The sequence below is a fragment of the Prorops nasuta genome, unplaced genomic scaffold (assembly GCF_024137725.1).
Source record: "Prorops nasuta isolate Cenicafe-Biocafe unplaced genomic scaffold, Cenicafe_Pnas_1.2 PNAS00024, whole genome shotgun sequence".
In the NCBI taxonomy this organism is placed as follows: Eukaryota; Metazoa; Arthropoda; class Insecta; order Hymenoptera; family Bethylidae; genus Prorops; species Prorops nasuta.
This window is the reverse complement of record NW_027116821.1, coordinates 1,541,471-1,558,971: the sequence shown is the minus strand read 5'-3', so window position 1 is coordinate 1,558,971 and position 17,501 is coordinate 1,541,471. Positions and strand designations below refer to the sequence as shown.

At 32.8% G+C, this 17,501-nt stretch overlaps 3 protein-coding genes across 3 annotated transcripts; 2 read left to right on the top strand and 1 right to left on the bottom strand.

The window, feature by feature from the left end:
• Window positions 1-302: 302 nt before the first annotated feature.
• LOC136781776 (uncharacterized) lies at window positions 303-2,673 on the top strand. The gene is made up of 6 exons (XM_066740777.1): window positions 303-1,512; window positions 1,595-1,663; window positions 1,751-1,921; window positions 2,006-2,271; window positions 2,341-2,446; window positions 2,535-2,673. The coding sequence occupies exons 1-6, from the start codon at window positions 1,398-1,400 to the stop codon at window positions 2,663-2,665; spliced, it is 858 nt and encodes a 285-aa protein (XP_066596874.1). The 5' UTR covers window positions 303-1,397; the 3' UTR covers window positions 2,666-2,673.
• Window positions 2,674-2,763: 90 nt separating this feature from the next.
• LOC136781803 (putative nuclease HARBI1) lies at window positions 2,764-5,199 on the bottom strand. The gene is made up of 5 exons (XM_066740804.1): window positions 5,006-5,199; window positions 4,802-4,942; window positions 4,463-4,730; window positions 4,028-4,396; window positions 2,764-2,994 (listed from the first exon to the last, which is right to left on the bottom strand). The coding sequence occupies exons 1-5, from the start codon at window positions 5,197-5,199 to the stop codon at window positions 2,764-2,766; spliced, it is 1,203 nt and encodes a 400-aa protein (XP_066596901.1).
• Window positions 5,200-9,031: 3,832 nt separating this feature from the next.
• LOC136781802 (uncharacterized) lies at window positions 9,032-10,774 on the top strand. The gene is made up of 4 exons (XM_066740803.1): window positions 9,032-9,242; window positions 9,324-9,462; window positions 9,541-10,450; window positions 10,520-10,774. The coding sequence occupies exons 1-4, from the start codon at window positions 9,032-9,034 to the stop codon at window positions 10,772-10,774; spliced, it is 1,515 nt and encodes a 504-aa protein (XP_066596900.1).
• The last annotated feature ends 6,727 nt before the right edge of the window (window positions 10,775-17,501 follow it).

Below are 17,501 nucleotides of genomic sequence, written 5' to 3'. Positions count from 1 at the left end.
GTATTATTCGTTAGCTTTAAAATCCATTTTCAAAACTTATTATACTAGCAGGATGCGATGCAATAGTGGTAATTTACAAAAAGAAAATTTGTTCTCTAAAATAAAAATCATAAACTGAGGAAAACCGCCGTTTTTCAGCCATTTAACTGATATTTCAAAACACCTGATGTGATAGAGAAATTTCAAAGCCACATTCATATTCAGTAAAAAAAATGGAAGAATTGCCCCCCCCCCCCCTCCTTCCCGTCCATTCTTGAAACTGAGAAAATTGAATTTTCCAGGTCTGTGTTATTGTTGAAGATATAAAGTCGTAGCAAACTATACATATTACAATAATATCATAGATACCACACATGCTACCATAGGAGTTGTTGAATTGTTCTCATCTTTTCACACCGTTCAGAAAATACTTGTGAAATTTCCTTTATGGCTGCTGGTAAAAATTCCTCCATTTCCTTATCTCATTCTTGTATGACAATTCCAAATATTTTCTTCTTTTATATATAAGTTGAACTTCCTGTAATCATTAAACACGGTATGAGGATCTTAATTGCAGCTTCGAAACTCGACATATAATAATAATATGAAAAATACATTAGAATATTACAAATAATATCAAATCAACAGACCTATTAAAGACACTATCTCAACTAGACCTAAGACTGTATGATGAAATTTTTCTAATTAAATAGTCAAGAGTACTTCGATATGTAAAGTATTAGTGTTAATCAAGCATATAAACACAATATATAACATGCTATTGTTAGACAATATGTCAAAAATTACTAAGTTGATCTTTCACTCTTTGTCGAAGGGTATGGAAATTATTCTGTGGGAGATTTCCATTCTATGTAAACTTCAGATCAATAAAAAATTGAAGATGGCTTACAATAAATAAATTATTAAATCTGTAAAATAAACAAAATACATACACAAAGCATACAAAAGATTTATTCTTGAATATGCACTTATTATATACAAAAGATATACTTATCTAAAAGTATTTTTGTTATATTCTTTGTGCATATGCCATATGGCATCAATATGTATAGTGAATGACAGGCCATTTCTCTTTGGTTTTCTTACAGAGATGGTTATTATACTTTTAATTCTTTTATGCCTCAAACTTTCTATATTACTTATTATAATCTTTTAATTTCAGCTGTAAGTATCAATGCACACACATTTACATGAAAACATTTTTGGATTACTTGTGTTCGTAAGTTTCTTCTACTCGCACGCATGCGCACAAAATACATTATAATATAGGGTGTATTCCGAACCAAGCTGCTCGGCTAATGATTTGTTTTTGAAGGTTGGTAATGGTAAGCCAAGCCGAAAGGTGTTCCGAACCTTGCCTGACCCGGCAAAATGATTATGCTTTAAGTTAAATTTGTATGTTAAATATGTCTGGAAGTTCTGGAAAAGTGTTTATACAGCTTATGGAAGAAAATAATAACGTTGTATATGATTTTTTAGTAACCGAAGAAATTTATTCTTTAATTTGTAATGGTAAATGCCTATATTAATTTTTATGCAAAATTTGTATGTCATTTAATAATTTTATTTTGTTTTTAAAATACTCTTGGTTTAGATCCATCATATGCCAAACAATTTTTACAAAAGCACAAGAAAATGGCAATTTCCAAAAGTCAAGAGGAGAGTATGTGCCAATTTTTTATTTAACAATGTTTACAAATATATGGAAGTATATAAGTTTATTTTTGTTTATCGTATTTCATATTTATAGATTTAGTAAGTACATCTGAAAAATCAAATACAGAGGAGGTTCAAAGCACAGAGCTACAAGAGGAGATAAATAGACAACAAATGTTTTGCATATCCACTGATATATCTAACCAAGAAAATGAGGAGGAGAATGTGGATGATCCGGAACCCAGTTGCAGTAATATTAGTTCAGGTTTAAACATTAAAAAAAAAATTTATATATATATATGTTCTTTAATTAACGCTAGGCTGATTCCATGTATTTGTTCATGCTTAGATAGGAATGTTAGACATCATTGGTCACTAAATGAGACAAAATTATTATTGCACATATTCTCAGAAATTAACGAAAAGATACAAACTAAAAAACTTACTTATTCTAATGCATGGAAAAGTGTTGCAGCACAGATGAAAGCATATAAATATTTTTTTACACCATCGCAGTGCTGTGCTAAAATTGAAAACTTAAAAAAAATGTATAAAAATATTGTTGACCATAACCGACAAAGTGGAAATTTACGTAAAACAATGGAAAATTTTGACGTAAGTTCTATAAAAAGTAAGATAAGGTGTGTATTGACATTTTAGTATTAAATGTATTCTTTTTTACAGATATTAGATAAAATATTCGGTAAAATGCCATACATCAATCCTGTTTCGACTGCTGGGACAAGTATTCCTCTTAGTCAACATTTGGAAGATAATAGATTCAACAAAGGTAATTAATGATTATATTATTTTGCTGAGCGCTTAATACTTTCTCTGAAGAATTTCAAATGCAACTAAAGTTGTTGATAAATTTTCAGGTTGTAAGCGAAGCTCAGTGAATGATCTATTAAGTGAAATCGTAGAGCTTAAAAAAAAGAAACTTGAAATAGATAAAAATTACAAGCAAGAAAAATTAAATATACTAAAAGATATTAAAGATAAATTATAGGTAATTTTAAGTGGACCAGGATACAAAATACAATTTTACTATTATGTTTAAACATTAATATTCTATTTTCAAATATTATAAAGTTGTTCTAAAACAAATTATACATTTCTCAAAGAATACAAATTACTTTTAATTTCATCACGCTTACAAACACCTTCTTCTTTTTGCTCTCTTGTAATTTCTAATGGTCCTTGATCTTCAACATCATCCATAACCAGAATTGGATAGCTTATTTCATCGCCTCTTAATAGACATACACTGCCGGTCAAAAGTTTAAGACCACTTGAGAAATTTGGCTCAAAAACAGTTACCTCTTTAAATGCCCATAACTTTTCAATGAGAAAAGATAGCAGAAAATTCAAAACACCATAAGAAAGGTGATGAAATTCTACATATGATGGAATTACTTTCATTCGCCAGAAGCTTATAATTTACGAATATCCATTAAATGAAATAGGTGTAAAATTTTTAATTTTTTGTTTCGCAAATTCAACTGCTTCTACCACTTACAAGAATTGTGGTACGTATCTGAAACTTTGGTGACATAAAGCTCAAAGTTTTAGCTTTAATTTGAGCCATCAAACGTAACGATATTCATCGTATTTCCTTATTTTCATAACGTTTTTCTGAGTAATGTCGAGAAAAATTGTTGACCGAAAAACAACTGCCCAAGCATTTAAGACAATTTCAGATCGAAGAATCCGTCGGTATTAACGACTTATTCTACTTATTCCATATTGCACTTTTATTCAATTAAAAGTAATATGTTAATTGTAAATCTTCGAATTAATAAAATATATTTGGTTAATTATTACTCTACATTTGTTGATTTAATCTAAAATTGAATAGTGCTTTGTGTTAATTGAATAAAAGTGCAATATGGAATAAGTAGAATAAGTCGTTAATACCGACGGATTCTTCGATCTGAAATTGTCTTGAATGCTTGGGCAGTTGTTTTTCGGTCAACAATTTTTCTCGACATTACTCAGAAAAACGTTATGAAAATAAGGAAATACGATGAATATCGTTACGTTTGATGGCTCAAATTAAAGCTAAAACTTTGAGCTTTATGTCACCAAAGTTTCAGATACGTACCACAATTCTTGTAAGTGGTAGAAGCAGTTGAATTTGCGAAACAAAAAATTAAAAATTTTACACCTATTTCATTTAATGGATATTCGTAAATTATAAGCTTCTGGCGAATGAAAGTAATTCCATCATATGTAGAATTTCATCACCTTTCTTATGGTGTTTTGAATTTTCTGCTATCTTTTCTCATTGAAAAGTTATGGGCATTTAAAGAGGTAACTGTTTTTGAGCCAAATTTCTCAAGTGGTCTTAAACTTTTGACCGGCAGTGTACATTATGAAGCACAATGCAAGCAATAATGTAAAAAGGTATTAGGTCTGTCCTCCTCATTGGTAGTTTATCCAGAAGAAACCTCCATCGTCCTTTTAAAAGACCTATTGCTCGTTCTACAATTATTCTACTTCGAGATAACACATGATTAAAATGTGTTTCTTGAGGAGACAAGTGGCCATTATCCTTGTATGGGACCATTACACATTTTTGGATTGTATAAGCTGAGTCCCAAATCAGGTGTTTATTACCAAAATAATTATCCATGCATCTTTGTTGGACTCCAGAATATTTAAAACTTCTCATGTCATGGACTGAGCCAGGCATACCAGCATAACAATGAATAAACTCCATTTTTTCATTACAAATTACCTTTGGAGAAAATAATTTCAACAAATATAACAAAATTACAATATGTTACTTTCAAATATGTCTTACTTGTAGTTGTATAGAGTGAAAGCCTTTTCTGTTGACATAAGCATTTGAATTTTCTTTTGGAGCTGCGATTCTCACATGCGTTCCATCGACAATTCCAATTACTCCTGGAAATCCATATTTTACTGCTATAGCATTAGAAGTAGCCTCTACTTCTTTTAATGTTGGCCAACGAATAAAAAAGTTTCGTAGCTGACATAAGGCTCTGACCACTCTTTTCACAGCTCGCCAAGCTGTTGCATTACCAATGTTAAATTTGGTTACTACGGACGTAAATAACAATAAATAAGTAGATTTATATATAAATTATTAACACATTAATTATTTAGTGTAAATACTCATCTGTATGAATCAGGAGTTGCTAGTACATATAAAGTTATGTAGAGTTGTTTCTCTGCTGAAATAACTGGTCCATCATTATTTATATTTTTTAAATGTGGCTTTAAAATATCCAATAAGAAATAAAAAGTAGACCGGTGCATTCTGTAATTATAGGAATGTTTAAGTTATTAATAGCAAAATATCTTTCATATATCTATAAATTACCGGAAATGTCTCTTAAACTCTTCATCATGGTAAGCATAAATTACATTCTCCATGAGATTAATTACTCTTGGTCTACTTTCTTTAGGATAATTTACGTTTTTGAAAATAAATTCAATTTCTTCCATGTCGCTGTCACTATCACCAGAGCTTGATAAAATAGTGTCAAGCAGTACAACTTTAGCTCCTCTGTTCATTTTTATAATATATCTGAAAAAAAGATTTTTTAAAGTAAAATATTTTATTATTTTATATTATTTGTTTACTACCAGACTCCTTTGTAAGGTTATATTAGCTTAAGTGTATTTTGTCCAGTTAGGTTCGGAACACCTTTCGGCTTGGCTTACCATTACCAACCTTGAAAAACAAATCATTAGCCGAGCAGCTTGGTTCGGAATACACCCATAGTCTACTCATCGAAAGCTCCATCCCTAGAAAGTAACTATAAAATTTTATGGCACTTTACCCTCTACCGCGCATCGTTTTCTATAATGTAAAGTCTACTCTTCCAAGGTTCTATGTATAGTGAAGACTAGTGAGGACGTAAGCTGTCGTAACTGCATTGCATTACGACGTAAAGCTGGTTCAAATTTTTCTGACGTTCCAAACGATTCTAACGGTTACCGCGTCGGCTTAACAAATTTAAAAAGGTAAATCTTACAGAATTATTTATAAATATGGAATAATTGTTTATTGATATATCCTAATTGTATTATTACATTACAGTTATATTTACATCATAATATCTGATTACTTATGAAGTAGATTGTATTTTTCAAAATAAACTTTTAGCTAAATGGTTACTTTTTATTACAGGAAAATATGAAAAGAAAGACTTTAAATAACAATCTTATGGGTCAATCAGTCTTCGTAGGCATGCTTTCATCTACCCGCAGAAAAATGATGTACTATTTTAATTCCAATATGAGAAATTGATTAAGCCTATTTAATGATGATATCATTTGCAATGAGAGATTTTATGTAAAATAGACTGATGTTGGTAAGATTATTTTGAAACGTGTATTAAGTATTATAACAAATAATAAATTTAAATGTGCGTTAAACATTTCACACTTTATATTTGTACATTCTTCAGTTTATGGTTATCCTAATTGTTAGTTTAATTACAGTCCATAGTGGGAGGAACTTATTAAAAATATGGCGCTTCATATTTAATTTCTCTTTCATCATCATATATGTTTCAAAACTATTGTGGCTCAGCTACGCATACTTTATTTTAGGTGCTAGGTATTATGCCTCTTCGATATCCCTTGAACATTAGCTTCTTGAAGTTTGGTACGTACAAACTATTTACACTTTTATCAGTAAAAAAGATATCTTTCATATTGCTAATGAAATGCTGGTTATTGTAATATACATTGTTGCATAGTTCGCTACAAATATGGTGAAATTGTTCTCAAAATAGAGCGTAGTACAGGATTTGCTTGACAGCTACATATATAAAATCTATGTTTATGCTTCATGCATACATGTTGAAGGAATTTCAATAATTTCCTATCATAAGGAAATTGGATTAACTACAATCTTTTACATCTCTATAAATTTGTATGTTTAATAAATATGGCATTTTATGAAAGTAGTTAAGTAACAAAATGAGTTCAATCAGGCAATACATTCATAGATTATAGAACCTTTTGTGCTTTTACTTTCATTGTTCTATACTTTTTAGTTAATTTAATTGCAACATTATTTTCAGACTACAGTGTAAGAATCTATTCCTACTCTGCCTCATCATATTTTATCTGTCGCAGTCTTCATGTATCAAGGATTATTATTTCTAAGCTGCGTTAACTTCATTTTCTGCACTGTATTATGATTCTTCGATGTCCCATTGGCATTATCTTCTTAGGGTTTGGTATATATGTACAAATTATTTATCTTCTTACCCTTCAAGAATATATTTTATATATTTGATAGGACATTGGTTAATGCATTCTACATTAATTACTAGGATGTACTTTACTCTTACATACTAAGTTTTGCTTATATATTTCATTAAGCATACGTTTATATTGAAAATATTATTGCAATAATTTTTTATAAAGGAAATTATATGCCCTTTATTATTTTCCTTTAGGGTAACCAATTGCATTTAAATATACATTTACTGTTTAACAAATTAGAAAAGAGAATACATTCAGAAGTCTGTATACTCAACAAATTATCGTTTTCTCCAAGAAAAATATATGTTAATACTTATATATGTACATTTGTAGTTATCACTTTGTTTACTTAAATATTATTTAAAAATGTTATTAGTATATTTGTACCATAATAAAATATTACTTTTATACAGGATAAGGTAACTATAGTGTCCCAAAACATAGATATATGAGTGTACATGTGTAATTTCCTAAGTATGAAAAATATCGATTTGTTTTGGGTCCTTTTAGAAACTCCTTCCTTATTTTTGCTCAAAATGGCCTTTTTAATAAATTGATATTTCTTGCAGTTACGAAGATTAATGAATTTTTCTTATATATTGCAGCTCTTGGGCCTTTTATGTGACACATCACCCTATGGAAGGTACATTGTACCGATAGGTGGTCAGTAATCGCATTACTTAGACTCTCAATCTATGACGACTTTTATTTAACGGTGGATCTGATTGTTCTTACCTCGTTATGCTCCTGCCCAAAGGAGCAAATGAATATCAATCACATCTTTATAAACTCAAACTCATGCAGAAAATTGAATTTAAATTTAAATATGAATTTAATAGTTTCGAAACTTTTAAGTGGATTTTTGTTTAGTGGCGGACTATATTATATTAAGTATCCAGATTTATCTGTTTTAAATAGAAAATGTTGTGCATATTTTTTTTGTTTAATTCTGATGTGCCGTTATTTCTACATTAAAGGTTTTTTTCATTTTAAAGTTTTTTGATTATTTTATTAAGCCCATTTATTATTAATTACTTCTTTGAATTGTTTTCTTTTATAATCATAATTATAGAATCTCTAGCAGGAATAAAGACTAAGAACCTATTATAATCTAGTAGATTATGTATTATAATACGCACATCATGAAATTTGTACGTTTCCTTCAGCTCCGTTCATTTACACTACTTTTAACAGTGGACGCAAAATTGAATCTTTAGGTTTTTTACATATTTAAGTAAAAGTGTCGATATTGATGTGAATGATTTATGGTTCCTATATACATACTATTTACGTTAAATGTATAAAGAAACTCCTTGATTCAATCGTTCATCTATACCAGTTTATTGTACCATACTTTTATACTAGGTGCTATTGACGCTTTCTTTGTTCATTCGTTTCTCTGTTTTTTATCTGACATATGCACGTTGTGAATTATGTTAATAAAATATCCTATTGGGTTTTTATGTGAACCTTAAATCATTATTTGTAACTTTTAAATCACTTTTATTTTGTCGTCTGTAAAAATTACATTAAAAATTTTTTTTTTCGATTTTAGCAAAAACGGTATGTTTTGTAGGTCCCTTGGTTATATACACTAAGTGGATGTATTTAATATTGTAATCTGTGAAAAATATATACAAAAAATATTAATTGAATACGCGCATCTATGCATGGCATTACGTGGCGTATTTCTAAAAATAGGTATATGAGAAATGTATTCAACAACTAATTTAACATATATAATAATTTTATGGAGGATTAATCGTTAAACAATTTCATTTCTTCTGATATAATGTTAGGCAATATTTTTAGTGAATCAGTTTTTTAGAGCTTTTTCAATAAACAGTCATCTAATAAATGCTTTAATCTTTTAAAAATATAAAGAAAAAATAATATTAAGAAAATTGAAAAATTGCACTATTTAAGATCTCAATCTCGTATAACGTTCAGTATATGTTAGTATAATATTCTTTAATTCATTTATTGACATATTTTATTAATATATAAAGGTTATTATATATATATTGGCAATCCAAAGATTCAAGCGGGCGCCTCTAGTGATTAAAATGCAAAGCTTTCTAAATAAGACACATGAGTATGTAGTCATATAAATGTGATAAAAGCTATGGACAAAAAGAAACGAAATACAAACTACTGCTGTGTCCCGCAATGTTCAAATTATGCTGACACCGCAGGAAGTTTACATTTATTTCCAAAAGATAAAAGAAGAAGATCTCAGTGGGAAACAGCTTTAAAAATGGGCAAGCCGGCAAGTAATACAATGCGGGTTTGTTCCCATCATTTCCTTCCATCAGACTATTTTCCAACCACTGTTAGTAAGTACAAATATATATTTTTTACTAATATTCCAAATACATATTTCACATGCTTAGATAGTTTATTTTATTTTTTTTAAGATACTATAAAACATATGCTTTATCCTACCGCTATTCCTAGTCTGAATGTTCCTGCTAGAAGTCATGAAATTTCTGAGCAGCCTATTAAAAAAGAAGAGAAATTAGCACGTAGTAGAAGGGCAGAGAATAGAGAAAGCAGGTATATATATGTATTTATATAAATTTTTTACTTTCAATTAAAAATTTTTATAAATATATTTCATTTTTTTCAATGCAGGAAAATATCAAATTTAAATTCAGAAAAAGCTAGAGTTGATAAATTAACTGTCTCTGACATGAATATAAATAAAGAAAGCACAAATATTACTTTAGTGAAGCTTAAATCAATTTTAAGCACTGGGGTTCAAGTGAATCTAGCTGATCATAGAGAATGTAGACCTCAAGACAATATTGAACTTGCAGACTTTTTATGTGACAATGTTGCAACACAGAAATGTACACAGGTTAATTTTCTTCCAAAATTCACAGAAAGAATTGTTCAACCAGTAAAGTGTTCTAATTTAAGTAATCTTCTTAATAATAAAACGAAGCTCTTCACTTTCACTGGAATTCACTCTATAGAACTTCTAAATACCATTGTCTCTTGTGTTGAAGATTTAATAACTGAAACAACGACAAACAAAATGATATTATCTGTGAAAGATAGAGTAATTTTGACTATGGTTAAAATTAAACAAAATATGGCATTTGCAGGATTAAGTATTCTGTTTGATGTAAATAGTCAAACATGTGCAAACTATTTTAGAAACATGTGTCCTATACTTGCTGAAGTTCTAAAAGTTATGATTCCGTTTCCTGACCAAGAACTTATTAGAAATAATTTACCAATGTCATTTAAAAATTTTAAACATACAAGGATTATTATGGACTGTGCTGAGATCCCTATTGAACAGTCTAAATGTCTAAAATGCAGGGTTTTAACTTACTCTCAATATAAAAAGACCTATACTGTTAAATTTAACATTGGTATAACACCTTCAGGACTCATAACTGAAATTAGTGTACCTTATGGTGGAAGAGCAACGGACAAGCATATCGTAAATGATAGTTCAATCCTTTTTAAAATGGATTGTAAAGATGGTATCATGGTGGATAAAGGTTACAGAATAGAAAATGAATGTATGAATGTGAGTAATTCTAATTATTTACTGATGTTTAATTATTTGTTAAAATTTACTACTGTTTTTATATTCTAGCTGTATTTAGATCTTATCAGGCCACCGTTTTTACAAAAACAGAAACAAATGAGTCAAGAAGACTGTATCCAAAATGCTGAGATTGCGCGAGCAAGAGTTCATGTAGAGCCAGTGATCCAAAGATTAAGACAGTATGAATTTCTGCGCGGACCAATATCATGGACATTGATGCCTTATGTTGAAGATATACTTATAATCGTTTGTAGTTTAACAAACTTAGGTCCTCCTGTGATTAATATTGACAAATTTATGTAATAAGTTGTAATAAAGATATTTTATGAAATAATAAAAAATAGTTAAAAGTTATATTTTATTATTATTGTTATGAGATAACATCATTCTTGGCAAAAATTGATCAAAATAAACATTTACCAATACAGAGCAAAGATACAAAGTATATTCCTCATTAAAAGAAACGGTAGTACTTATATAATTTTCACTAACACGAGAATAAATACAATACTCAGTTTTATCAAGTCCTGAAATTAGCATGCCTAATTGCATTTGAGCATAATGCTGAGTATTTCTTTTAATGTTGCCATTTTGATCTAAAGTAGGGATTACTTCCATTTCAATAAGTTCTATTGCGGTAAGTTTAGTGCCTTCTTTAAAAGATTTTATCTCAATATTCCTGATAAAATTACAAGTTTCATCCAACATTGTTCCATCCAGACTGCATGCAAGCCAAGGTACTTCAGGACGAACCAAAAGACCAGATTCTAATACATCACACATATTTCTCTCTTTAAATTTAAGTCTGCATGATATCTCATCTTCTAAGCCCCTACGAGTGTGTATATTGCCTTGCCAATTGCTATGGAAAACCTCCATGTATCTGGCATCCCAATTAGCTTTTTTATTAAAATAATACGTGAACTGAGATCTGGCTTTCGAAGACGTTTGTCTAATATTTCTGGCACGGTGCCATTATAGAGTTCCCTGCTTTACGGTAGATATATTTACACTTTGATCCAATGTAACGACAACATGCTTGTGGTAAAATTCAATTAGTTCAGGCTGTAATGTTTGCAATTTTTCAAATGTCATGTTTCTAATTTCACCAAGGATACGCCAACTGCGATAAGTTAAAAGTCTTCTAATTAACTGTTGATGCTGTAATTCTTGAAGATTTGTTTCATCTACACAGGCTTCTAAGTTTTGTCCCATACGTATACAGCTCATAAATATAGAATACTCACCAAGTGGACAGCCTATACAATAGAAAATAACAAAACACACTTTTATATTATATTACTATCGTTGCAGCAATTATGGTAAATAATTGAAGCGATTCCAGAGGCCACGTTTTTCCTCGGTAAACAGAAACATTATACACTGTGCTTACAGTTCATTAATTTTTGTCTCCACTTTTCTCGCATTTCTGTGGTTACTTTTGGTATATTATTAATATAAATATCATTCTGCTTTTTGACATGACATAACTCAGATAGTTGCTTTGCTTTGTAGTCTTTTAAAGTAGAAGCTTTTAAAAATCCCCATTGTTGCTCAATATCTGTGCAGCTCAAATCATCAAGCTCACTTTCATAACAGCTATATATAAGAGAATAAAATTAATAAAAAGTAAATTACTTATTATTGTTGAAGGGAACAATTGGACATACTTAGTTAAATAGAGCATTACAGCCATTATATGCTTGCATTTCTGGGAGTTACCAGCAGGGCAATTACAGTAATTTCTGAAGTTTTCCTCATTTTGCAGTATCCTTGCTCCATATTCTTCATAGGTATCAATCCATATTTTTACAGTTGCAGGATCTTTACTTTGTAGGCCCGAAGTACGGAGAACCAAAGCCTGGATTTGAACCAAAGCTCCATTCTTTTCTTTTTTCCCTACAGATATGATCATTCCACTTTTATACAGCTCTTCTCCTTCACGCATAGGTCTAATATATCCTTTTGACATATTCATTACGTCAATTATTGAAAGCATAAGTAGATGTTGTATATTGAATAATTATACGTTAATAATTTAAATCTTCAAATGATGCTGAAATGTAAACAGAATCTAGGAGTTGTCTTACTTAGAGAGCTTCATATTTTAGCCGTTAGAGGCGCTCGCGTAATTTTTGGATTACCAATATATATATATATATTTGTTTGAATTATTGTACACTGGGAAGAATAAATGTTCTACTCCGATTCATCTACAACTAAGCGTTTTTATTTTCAACTTAGGTTGAGGTTCACCAAGTCCGGCTTGCCTTCAAGCCGGGCTAATATGGTATACTTTCGGGCTAAAGTAGTATAGTTTCCGTTACATGAGCTGTATGAGTTTAGGCCGGCTAACCCCAAGCCGGGCTTGGTGAACCTCACCCTTAGGGCGAACCCTACCAAGTCGGGTTAACTTAACCCAGAGTTAAAGTAGTATAGTTTCCGTTACATTAACTATACTACTTTAACTCTGGGTTAAGTTAACCCGACTTGGTAGGGTTCACCCTTAGAGATTCTTTTTCTATAATACTGTTGAGGGTGGTCCATGGACCCGTACAACTATAGGATATGCTAAAGAGAGAGATACATCAAGAAGGGTCCCTATATATATATATATAGGGTTTCACATATTGCAATACCACATATACGTTGTAACGTGGTAGAAACACGTTACAGAAATGCATAGGTTTTGTTAGTTTTCTCCCGTCCCCCTTAGCGCCTCCTGCGATTCACCCGGTATGACTGTGTAGGGGTGAATGTAGCATGATGAACCTTCCGTGGAGCAACGATGTAGTTTTCCGATGTAGGAATATTGTAAGTGTCGACCACGGAAGGAGAGTAGATGTTTTTGGGATAGAGTATGAGTGCTGAAGGATGAATGTTTGTAGGATTAAGTGTACATAATATAAAGCCTGTTAAGAATATTTTATTTTACTATGAAACTAGTATTAAGAAGTCTCCTCTGCTCCAACATGAGATAGAAAACTGTTGTTGTCCTATCCTTTACGCTCCTGTGCCCGAACGCCTATAATGCCCTCTCACTCTAACCTTCCTGCTGAGCGCGACTGTTTACGCGACGCTCCTACCGTCCCCTCACCGCATATCCCCGCAGAAGCGGCCCCACCCATTCCTTCCCGTTACCGCGCCGCGCCGCTAGCACGCCGAGCCGCGGTCTCCCTTGCCCGCGCTATCCCCGCGCCACGGCTACCGCTTCCCCGACCACGACTCGTCGACCCCGCACCACAGAGCCCCGCCCGGATACCAGAAAACAACGAAGCAGACGACACGGCTAGCCGAGGAATTAAGAAACCCAGGGAACAGTGCGAATGCGGATCACAGCCAATATTATAGGTGATAATTGTCTGATTGATCGAGAGCATGCGCTGTTGCCCTGAATAATGACGAGATCCTAGGAATTAGGAAAAGGACCCGGGGCCCAGGAGGAAACGAAGAACCGAGGACCGGGCCACTTCTGTTCTACAGTCAGAACATTCGCCTCGCGCCGAGTTTTCTCTGATATATAGTGTAAGAGAAACAGAAGGATCGTCGCCGTCATTCACTGAGAGCATCGTCTTAGGAATACGGGCCCCTTTTTCGAGAGGCTAAAGTTATCGCGTCACGGGAATTGTGGAGTGCCGAGATTCGTGGTCGAAGTGGTCGCTGCCGTGTTTCCCAGTGCTCCCATAACCCATACCTGTCTCCCGTTTCTCCCTTACGTTTTTCCCCGTTTACCCCGTTACCCTTTTTAGTCCGCCCCTGCCCCTCCCCGGTCCATCCCTGAATAATTCCCTCCCCCCCTCGTATCAACGTAGTGAGAACCCGAAAATACTGTGTACGCGTATAATAAGTGTGCGTGAGCATCGCGGCAGGCCCCCTCTTCTGAGACTTAGTGGGAATAAATGATTATTCCACCAATTATTTTTTGTGTTTAAAGATATTTGTGCCCCTCAGGTTACAACGTATATACAAGTGGTTAGTGCATGTGCACTGATAACGTACAGTATGCTTATATATCTATAATGAGTGCAGTCTTGTCTTTTAACAGAGTTGCCAACTTATGAAGTTCGCTGTTGTGGTAACAGTGGATGCCGCTATGATTGCTTGCCAGCGCCGCCACAAGTACCCCCCCCCCCCCTCTAAGGAAGATTTTTATGTAACTGTCACATTGTATTTAGTTATCGTCAGTTATCGTGAGATAGTTTTAGTTGCACCCTTTTGTACGTGCGCGTGGGTGGATCTATCGTAGAGTGCCAGTGATGTGTTGACTGCTGTGCTTCTTGGTGATCATCAGTGTCTTCGTGTCCTACATCTTCTTTGTTTGTGTAGGTTGGGTTTTACCTCTCGATTGAGAGGTTTCTTTTTGTTCCACCGTAGGACAGAGTAGACTCTATCAGAGATCCTCTGTACCACCTGGTATGGCCCATCGTAGGGCGGTTCCAGTGGTCACCTAATAGTGTCGTTCCTGACGAAGACGTGAGTGCAGGTGCTGATGTCCTTGAGAGTGAAGAGCCTAGCTTTATTGTGGTGGGTAGTTGCTGTTGGACGAAAACACCGCATCAGCTCTCTATGCCTGTCAAGGAAGATCTGAGGGTCTGCTGGTTGTTCTGTGGACACAAAGAAAACTGCAGGAATCCTCAGTTTAGTGCCGTACAGCATTTCCGCAGGAATGGCTTGAAGATCCTCCTTGAAAGAAGTCCTAAGGCCAAGGAATACCACGGGAAGAACCTCGAACCAAGGCTTGGGTGAGCACATTAAAGCTGCTTTCAGTGTGCGATGCCATCGTTCAATCAAATCATTTGATTGGGGGTGGTACACTGTGGGAAATTGAATCGTGGCCATTTCAGTTAACTTCACCTCGTACTTCCTTGGCCTAAACTAAACTGTAGAAAAAATCATTTATGTTGGTGTCTTAAAACCGACTATAGCAAATAGTGTAGCCAACTAAAAATAAGATCTGTTATTTACATATAGTCCACTCGTCGTTAGTTCGTAAAATGGCAAATGTCAATTACGAAGTGTCAAGAGCTATTTGTAGCGCAAACGATCATTTTAATAGATATTTTTTCAAAATAAACTTAAATTATCTTCATTGCAATGGAATCTAATTAATTTTTTTTAAAGTACACTGCAGAACAGCTGAATCAAATGAAGTGATATGTAAAAAAACCACAATAATTATCAGATAAGTATTCAAACCATAGTGAAGAATACCAGTTAGAAATATTTCTTTGTTAAAAGGTTTTTACAATTTTTAATTACAGGAGTTATTATAATAAGGAGGAGCTAAGGTTAACAGTGTAGACAAAAGACCGCTGTTATTTATGTAAAATGTAAGGTGTAAAAATAGGTCCATCAAATAAAGCTAAATAATTGCTTGGGTATATATAAATATTTGTATTTACATATTAAAAACTCTAACATTTTGCATATTTTTAATAAAAAATTTAATTCCAGGCATACTGGACAAAAAAAATAGGAACTTGTTGGGGTCCTTTGACAGCCATTTTCACCGCTTCAACTAGTCCACCAATTCTTGATCAGAGAAATTAGGTAGATCTAAAATATTAAATAATTTTGCATAGTAAAAAATTATTTGTTTCATTGTAAGAAGTTTTTATCTATTTACCTTCAATAGTCAATTGCATTGCCATTGTTTTCTATAACACGCATCAATCTGTTTGGGACAGAGTTTACTAAATTTTCGCATATTTCAGGCTCTCCTCTAAGGGCTTCCCACTCTCTCATGACATGTTTTCTTAATGCAGCTCTTGTCCTCTCTGCTTCTGGCTTCCAACGTTTCGTGATTATATCCAATATGTTTTCTATCACATTTATGTCGGGGGATTTTGATGGCCAGTCAACTAATGATATTTCCGGATGCTGGTTAATCCAATTCCTGGTTGCGTAGGAGGTATGTATACTAGAATTATCCTGTGCATATTCTATCACAGGCATTTCATTTGCTGGATAAATGCTTCCCACTGTTGACAACATCACATCTTCTAAAACATCCATGTACACTTGAGAGTTCATTTTGGTATCAATTTCCTGTAATTCTCCAATACCATGCTTGGATATCCATCCCCAAAATGCCAATGGAATTCTTCTACTCTTATCTCTTGGAAGAACATATTTTTCTTCTAGCCTTCCATTGTCTGGCCTCTAGACATGTATTCGCCCATCTGCAGTGTAAACGAATACTTTTTCATCCGTCCAAATTACCTTGTCCCAATACTCTTCCGTTTTGCTTATATGTTGAAAGGCAAATCCAACTCTTCTTTCTCTATACTCATTTGTATATTTTATTTTTTTACAGGGACGTTGGCAATAGATTCCCTGGCGATGCAGAATATTGCATATTGTTTTCTGTGTAACATTCGCATTGATTTCATTTAAAATCATGGGAGACGGCTGAAAAGGATTATTTGCCATTGAATTTACAATAATTATATTTTCTTCTGCTGTTGTCTTCGCAAGTCCATGATTACTCCTCCTACAGTCTTGTAATCCTCCTAAGCCATTCTGTTCATAACGATAAATACACTCACTGACTGTGTGTCTGTTTAAATTCAACTTCCTTGCAATTTCAGAAATTGTATAATTTTCATCTTTTAAAGCAATGATCCTTCATTTTAAAAAGATATCTTCCTCTCTTTGATTCATGGTTACCTTTTTTTAAACAATTTCCACTGAACTGTATTCCACAGTCTTATGTTTTTTCTTCAATTGTTTTTCTATAACATCCATTAAAAAAAAGAATGTACAAAACATTAGACTGTGGGATACAGTTCAGTGGAAGTTGTTTAAAAAGGGCAAGCATGAATCGAGAGAAAGATATTTTTATAAAGGAAAAATCATGGCTTTAAAAGAAGAAAATTATACAATTTCTGAAATTGCAAGGAAGTTAAATTTAAACAGACACAAAGTCAGTAAGTGGATTTATTGCTATGACCAGAATGGCCTAGAAGGATTTCAAGATCATAGAAGAAAAAATCATGGTCTTGCCAAGACAAAAGAAGAAGAAAATAGT